At 53.4% G+C, this 8,181-nt stretch overlaps 1 protein-coding gene across 1 annotated transcript in view; it reads right to left on the bottom strand.

Moving 5' to 3' along the window:
- LOC102041996 (protein O-GlcNAcase-like) overlaps window positions 1-8,181 on the bottom strand; it is a 21,550-nt gene that overhangs the window by 12,776 nt on the left and 593 nt on the right. Inside the window, 5 exon segments of the mRNA XM_031064004.1 lie at window positions 80-251; window positions 692-822; window positions 2,417-2,514; window positions 5,045-5,096; window positions 7,600-7,779. Of these exon segments, the coding sequence (XP_030919864.1) occupies window positions 80-251; window positions 692-822; window positions 2,417-2,514; window positions 5,045-5,096; window positions 7,600-7,779 (633 nt within the window).

Genomic DNA, 8,181 nt, shown 5'->3' with positions numbered 1-8,181 from the left:
GGGACACAGCCCAAGGGCACCCCAGTCTGAGGGAGCTCCCCGCTTTGGGCAGCTGGGGCTGCAGGGCTGCAGGCAGTACCTGTAGGGCAGAAGAGGAAGACTGAGGGTTGGCCCAGCTCCTGGTACACCTGGTTGGCCACAGAGGCCTGAGCCTGGGCCAGGGAGGGGAAGACATCTCTGTCAGCTTGGCACATGCAGGGGTCGATGTCGTCGAAGAGCAGCGCGAAGGAGCGGCACCCCAGGGCGGCCACCTGTGGGCACAGACAGGGGCTGCTGGGACCCCCGGGCAGCACAGACCCTCAAGGAGCTCCACAGGGGCATCTGGGCACGGCACAGCACGGGGCAGCTCCTGCCAAGGGAGTGGCAGCTGCCCATGGAGCCACCCCACCGTGCCAGCAGCTCTGTGCCCTCCCTGGGGCTCTGCTCCAGCCTCTGCCACCCTCTGCGACTTCTGGGCCTTGGCTGCTCCTCCTGCCCCCAGTCAGGAACCCATGGAGCCCTCAGCTCTCTGTCACCATGACAGGGACAGCACACTGGCCACTGGGCAGCCCAGAGCAGCAGGAGGGGTTCACACCTCATACCAGCCCATGGGGTGGGCACAGATGGGCGCATGTGGGTGGGCACAGGGGGCACACATGGGCACATGTGCCCCGGCCTGGGAGCAGTGGGATGAAGGAATGGCCCACGGTACCTGCCTGAGTTTTTGCTGCAGCAGGAGGCGATCCCCAGCGCTGGAAAACACCATGTCCTGGCCGGCAGAAATGGCGAAAATAAACTCCACCCCCTGTTCCTGGGCAGCCCCGATGAGAGACTGCATGCGGGCTGGGGACAGAGCACAGGGGACATGTGAGAGCTGGGAGGCACCGGGGAGAGGGACAGGGTGGGGCATGAGGGATGGAGGGGAAAAAAGGATGGAGCAGGACCAAGGAATGGAAGGGAATAAGGGATGGAAGGGGAAAAGGATGGAGCAGGACAAGGGATGGATGGGGAAAAAGGATGGAGGGGGACAAGGGATGGACAAGGAATGGAGAGGAATAAGGGATGGAGGGGCACAAAGGATGGAGTGGGATAAGGGGTGAAGGGGAATAAAGGGAGTAAAGGGTGGATGGGGACAGAGGATGAAGGAGAATAAGGGATGGAATAGGACAAGGAATTAAGGGGAATAAGGGATGGAGGGGGACAAAGGATGGACAGGGAGAAGGGATGGAGGGGGAAAAGGGATGGAAGGGAGTAAGAGATGGAGAGTGATAAGGGATGGAGGGGGGAAAAGGATGGAATGGAACAAGGAATGGAAGGGAGTAAGGGATAGAGGGGGAAAAGGGATGAAGGAGAGTAAGGGATAGAGGGGAATAAGGGGTGGAGGGGGACAATGGATGAAGGGGAATAAAGGATGGAGGGGGACGAGGGATGGAGAGTGATAAGGGATGGAGGGGGACGAGGGATGGAGAGTGATAAGGGATGGAGGGGGGGATGGATAAGGGATGGAATGGATCAAGGGATGGAATGGAATAAGGAGTGGAGGGGGACAAGGGATGGAGAGGACAAGGGGTGGAGGGAGAAAAAGGATCAAGCAGGACAAGGGATGAAGTGGGACAGGGGATGGAATGGCACAAGGGATGGACAAGGGATGGAAGGAGACAAAGGATGGAGCAGGATCAAGGGATGGACTAGGACCAGGAATGGGGGGGACAAGGGATGGAATGGAACAAGGAATGGAGGGAAATAAGGGGTGGAGTGGGACAAGGGATGGAGAAGGGATGGAGAAGAGTAAGGGATGGAGGCGGACAAGGAATGAAGGAGGATAAGGGATGGAGGGGGAAAAAGGATGGAGCAGGATCAAGGGATGGAATGGAAAAATGTGTGGAAAGGAATAAGGGATGGAGGGGGACAAGGGATGAAGGGGAATAAGGGATGGAGGGAGAAAAAGGATTGAGCAGGACAAAGGATGAAGGGGGACAGGGGATGAAGTGGGACAAGGGATGGACAAGGGATGGAGAGAGAAAAAGGATGGAGCAGGACAAGGGATGAAGGGGGCAGGGGATGGAGCAGGACAAGGGATGGAGGGAGAGTGAACCCCAGCACTGTGAAAGGAAAGAGCTGAGGTCATTGGGAGGGGAGAGGCTCCAGGAGGACCATTCCCACTCTCTTAAGACACAGAGCACTTCTGACAAGGGTCTGTGGGCCTGGCTGTACTCAAGCACATTGCCTGAGACCCACATGAGAGGCTGCCTGCTCCCTTAGGCAATTCCCCATGATGGGCACGGGCTGGGAGTCTTCTTGCCCTTGGCAAGGTCTGGGGGCTTCCCTGCAATGGGCAGGGTCCTGGCAGGGTGGAAACAGCTGGGACACAGCCCATGCTTCCCCCTGAGGGACCTGGGATGCCTGCAGCCCCCCAGGGGCCCAGCAGAGCCGCTACCTGCCTCATGCTCTGTGTAGGGCTCTCTCCAGAGCAGCCGGTGCTTCAGCTCATCCTTGGGTGCATACATGTAGCAGTTCAGCCCCCGGTGCTGCAGCCTGGGCAGGGAGAGAAAGGAGTCAGCCAGGCTCCCCACGGGCTCTTTGCACAGCCACAGGGAGGCAGAGAGCTCAGCCAGTGCTCCCAGTGCTCAGCTCTAATGTGGCAACCCTGGAAATTCCTCTGGCTGCCCTGGGGGGCTCGAGCCCCTGCCCAGGGGGCTCAGAGACCTTGGCACAGAGCCCAAGACCCCTGTGCCTTTGATTTAGCCCTTGGAAAACAATTACCAACCTTACATGAAGAATTACAAGCCATGAAAGTTTAAGTAGAATGATAGTGAATTTGTCACAGGGTGGAAAAATAGATTTTTGGGGTTTTTAGGATGGGGGTTCAGGGGGCAAGATGGAGGAATCTGGGCATGTTCAGCCTTTCTCCTTCTTCTTTGCCTCCATCTTCTGCTGTGATGTTGGCAATTTTGGATTAGAGTAGAACCTCACTGTGTAACATAAGTGATAGGTATTGGGAAGTAATTGTAAACATTGTACACATAGTTTTTAGTATAAAAAGATAACACCACCCTGGGGCAGGCAGAGAGTGCCTCTGTCTGTGCTGCTGAGAGGACCTCGACAGGTCAAGAGAAAGAATTTTATAGATAAGATACAAAAAACAACCTTGAGATCAAGAAATGAAGAGCTCTGACTCCTTCTTCAACAGCCAGGCTGGGAAAAGAGACTTTCTAACACCTCGGGGTCACTCTGAGCAGCAGAAGCCCTGAGACTCTAAGGTTTGTGTCAGACACCAGCAGGATGTGCCCCTGGGAGGGCAGACCCCTCCCTCTTCTGGCACTTCTGCATGGAAGCCATCTGATACATTCATTTTGTTTAATTATCCTCCTCAGCAGAAAATGTTTTACATTTTCCCACGACGAACAGAGTAGAAAGCACTTCAGGTATCTCATGATAAAAATCCCTTATTTTGTTTCTTTCCAGATAAGAAAAATACCGATGGACTTGTCATCCTCATGTGCCACATGTGAACACAACCCAGTGCAGCACCAGGCAAGACCTTCTCATTCCTGAGCTACTTGAGAACATCCCAGCTTGTTTTCCTCCCATTTTCTGTACCATCTCAGGGAGCTGGGGGTGCCTGGAGAAAAGGAGACTCAGGGGTGCCCTCATCACTCTACAACTCCCTGAGAGGTGCCTGTGCTCAGCTGGGGCTGGGCTCTTTCTCCAGGCAGCACTGACACAACCAGAGCACACAGCCTCAAGCTGCACCAAGGGAAATACAGGTTGGATAGAAAGTTTTTTGCAGAAAGAGTGATAAAGTTCTGGAATTTTCTGCCTGGGGAGGTGGTGGAGTCCCCATCCCTGGGTGTGTTTAACAAAGCCTGGATGTGGCACGGGGTGCCAGGGTTGAGCTGAGGTGTTGGGGCTGGGTTGGACTCGATGATCTTGAAGGTCTCTTCCAACCTGGTCATTCTGGGAATTCTTGAATTCTGTCCCTGCACTCTGGTCTTTAATTACACTTGTCACTGCCCACACTGTCACCTCCTTTTTATTAATTTCCCAGCCATATTTCCCTCTCTCTTTCCTTATTGGTTGAGGTACTTGAGAGGTACAGAGTTCCTGAATCACCTAATACAGACCCCCTGCTTCCAATGTGCCTTCCCCCCTCCTCTTCTTTTCCTTTGTGTCTCTGTTCTTTTTCTCCAGGAATTCAGCACGGCCTTAGGTGAGCAACAATCTGTGTCAATTAGTGGGATTCCTATGGAATTTATGGTTACTCTTACTGTTTTTTTTTTCAAATATCACTATTTGGGTTTATCTACCTGCAGACATTCCCCCCCTCCCTTCTTTTCCTTTGTGTCTCTGTTGTTTTTCTCCAAGTCCAGGAATTTAGCAAAGCCTTGGGTGAGCCTGTGTCAATTAGTGGAATTCCTATGGAACTTACAGAATTTTTGGTTACTCTTATTGCTTTTTTCAAATGTCAGTATCTGGGTTTATCTACCAGGCATTCCCCCCTCCCTTCTTTTTCATTGTGTCTCTCTTCTTTTTCTGCAAATCCAGGAATTTAGCACAGCCTTGGGTAAGCAACAGTCTGTGTCAATTAGTGGAATTCCTATGGAATTTGTGATTACTCCTATTGCTTTTTACTGATTTTTTTCTTTCAAATATCAGTATCTGGGTTTATCTACCTGCAGCCCCACAGCTTGTTTGTAAAACCACCCCTCTCTCATTCCTTCCATTAGTACAGACCAGCTCTGAATCCTAACTGCTAATCCTAATAATGGGATGGCAGAATAATTAATAATTTCCACGAAAAAACTGCCTTTTAACTCTGGAGAAATGGGACTCTAGCCTGTGTTTTGTTTATGTTTCTGGTCCAGCTTGCAGATCTCCTCATCTGCATCATCTCCCATGCAGGGATGTGCGGAGCCCCAGCACCACCTGCCGGCCCCGCGTCCGTCTGTCCGTCCGTCCCGCCGCACCCACGGGCCGCGAGAGCGCCGGGACAGGGGGACACTGCGAGCATGAGGTCCCCTGGCTGCCACCCCCACCTTCAGAGAGGAAAATTCAGGGTACTTGCCATTGGAAGAGAAGTTTCCTCTGATCCATTGACCAGGGTCTCCCATAGAAACCTGGAAAAGGGAGGGGAAAAAGGGCAAAATGCAGTAAGAGGCTGAATGAGAGATGAGGGACTCCAGGCAGCTCTCCAAAATGCAGTTTATTCCATCCAAGGTGTCACAGCAGTCCAGGGTGGTGGGTGACAGAGCTGTGCCTACAGCTGTCAGCTCCAGGACAGGCCTGGAGACCCTGAGTTTAGGTCACAATGCATTCTATACTTTTGGTCACAATATATTTTATACTTTTCTTTTGGTTACAATGCATTCTATACTTTTCTTTTGGTCACAATATATTATAAACTTTTTTTTGTTACAATGCATTATATACTTTATTTTTGGTCACAATGCATTCTATACTTTTCTTTGCTGAGCATCTTCATACAGTAGAACCAATCTGTACCTTAACTTTTATCTCTAGCCTATCATAACTACTGTAATTACCATATTCATGTCACTGTTCTCCAATCACTAAAAGTCAGTGCATTACAGTTTAAACTAGAAGATGTTTTTCAGTTTTCTTGCAGTGGAAAATTCTGAGACCTTTTTGCTACTTGCAACATTTGCTGACTTGTTTTGAGATTGAGATTACCTGTGCTATCTTTCTGCTTGGTAAAAACATCTTCTTGTTTGAGGTGGGTTTATCCTTTGCCATAAGACATAAAAACCCCTTCTAACTAACAGACCCTTTGCCTCTTTGGTTATCCAGTAAGAGTGGCTCAGCAATTCTTTTCTTCTCTATCAAAACTTGCTTCCATCTCTATTCCTTCATCAGACTCTACATTTAAAAATCACATATCTATGAGACTTTCTTGTCAAACTTTCATCCTTCCCAACAATGCAGTTGTTGGAAAGTGCCTCAGAACAGCCTCCCTGGGCTATCCCTGAATGCAGAGATGCACTGCTAGACATGCAGCACCCATTCTGCCTTTGGGATCACTTCCAGGAAAGGGCCCTTCCTATTTCTGCATGTAAGAAAATCTGGGAGGTGCAGAGCTGTCGGCAAAGCCAGGGAGAAAGGATATCCAGAGGAACACAAACCCCTTCCCCTGGGACAGGCTGATAAATGGGTTTGGAGAAATGCAGATTTGACAGCTCCTCAAAGTGGAGGTTAAAGGGAACCTGTCAGAGTCCCAGCACAGACCTGAGATTTAGCAAGAGAACCTTCAGCCACTTAAATTCTCTTCAAGATCTGGCAGATGCAATGTGAAGTCTCACAGAAAATCCATTATGTCTTGGACAGTGATGAGAATTGGCCATCAAGGTATCTCCCTGCTTTCTCTCTGCATCGTGGGCAACTTTTGAGTCAATCACTGCAATTTCCAGCACTCAGGGCCAAGGGCAGCAGATACTGGGAAGTGACAGCATTCCCAAAAGTGGGTGGTGCAGGCTGCACTGACTCCTTCAAGCTGGGAAGAAGGAGCAGCTCTCCATGAGGCCAGTGTCACCTGCATTTCCCCAAGCACCTCAGTGTCCCAGAGCTCACCTGCCCTCATTCCCTTGGCTCCCTTGGGCAGCAGCCCACCCTGCAGCCCCCAGCACCAGCCCTGGGCAATGCTGAGGGGGTTTGCACCACAGCAACACCCACTCTCCATCTGTCTTCTCTCTGCAGACACATTTTCTACCTGCCTGAACGCCCACATGGTTATTCCATATATTTTGAAATAATATAAAGTCACTTTGCTATCCATCCCCCACCATGCACAGGGCCAAATTTGTGGCCACTCGAGAATCCCAGCAAACATTTTAGCAAAAAAAAAAAGTTATTTCTGTGGTAAATAATTTGCTATTTTGAGATGCCAGCGAAGTCCCCAGAGTCCCTGTATGGCCCCTGCAAGTGACACTTCCACAGCACGTGCTGCTGCGAGCTGACGTGGGCTGCCAAGGAGGCCACCCAGCAGTGCTCTCCTGGAATGGATTTGCCAGCATCATCCCTGTCCTCTTTCCCAGGTCAGCTCTACTACATCAATGATTCACGCCTGAATCATGTCGGCTTCCCCACCCCTGCATTTCCTGTTTGTTTTACATCCATTTGCACGGTGCTCCTGCTCCCTCTCAGGTGGGGCAGAGGGCAGTGCCCGTCCCAGGGGTGCTGTGCTGCCCACAGGAGGGCAGAGGGTTCTGCCAGCTCCAGAGGGAGCTGGGGATGTGGGGAGGAGGGAGAAGCATAAGAGCTCTCCCTGGCCAGCTCTGGGCATGAGTCCTGCACGGCTGCCCCATGGGCAGGGTGGGCACATCGGGAAGTGCCCCTGAGTCTAGGGCAGCCAAGAAGCCCGTGTGGAGCTCTGGAGGCCGAGCAGAGGCTCCCTGAGCCCCTCTGGCTCTGCTGGGGCGCCTGCAGGGTGAGCTGGGGAGGTGCTGGTCCAGCCCCCCGGCAGAGATGGGGGTCGGCGCAAGGGCCCCACTCCCACCTCCCCCTCATCCTGGGGCTCTTCCCGACCCCCGCTTCCCTTCGGGGGGATCGGAACAGCCCCGAAAGGCCCGGGCGGGTCGGGCACTGGCCCCGGAGGGACAGACCTACCTTCCACCACGCCGCAGGATGGAGGAGTGAGCAGAGGGATGGAGGAGTACGCGGAGGGATGGAGGAATGTGCGAGGGGATGGAGGAGTGCGCGGAGGGACGGAGGAGTGCGCGGAGAGCGGAGGAGTGAGCAGAGGGATGGAGGAGTACGCGGAGAAACACGCGGAGGGACGGACGAGTGCTTGGGGGATGGATGGAGAGGGAGCGGCGGTTGAAGGAGTGCGCGGAAGGGTGCGCGGGGGGATGGAAGGCGCGGAGGGGATGGCAGGTGCGCAGGGGGATGGAAGGATGCGCGGAGGGATGGAATGTGTGCTGAGGGATGCGGTGCTCGCAGGAGGGGACGGAAGGATGCCCAGAGGGATGGAATGTTTGCTGGGGGATGCGGGAGGGGATGGAATGTTTGCTGGGGGATGCAGAGCTCGCGGGAGGGGACGGAAGGATGCGCGGAGAGCTTCGCGCAGGGCGGCTCCAACCGCCCGCCCCCTCCTCCCGGGACGCGCTCGCCGCAGCGCAGGGGGCGGCTCCGCGGGTGGGGCCGCGGGGCGGAGCGGGGATCCCCAAAATCCGTGCGGAGCCCCCGGGC

Source organism: Geospiza fortis, unplaced genomic scaffold (assembly GCF_000277835.1).
Source record: "Geospiza fortis unplaced genomic scaffold, GeoFor_1.0 scaffold62, whole genome shotgun sequence".
Taxonomy (NCBI): Eukaryota; Metazoa; Chordata; class Aves; order Passeriformes; family Thraupidae; genus Geospiza; species Geospiza fortis.
Note: the sequence above shows the minus strand (reverse complement) of the source record. Positions and strands in the feature narration are given on the sequence as shown.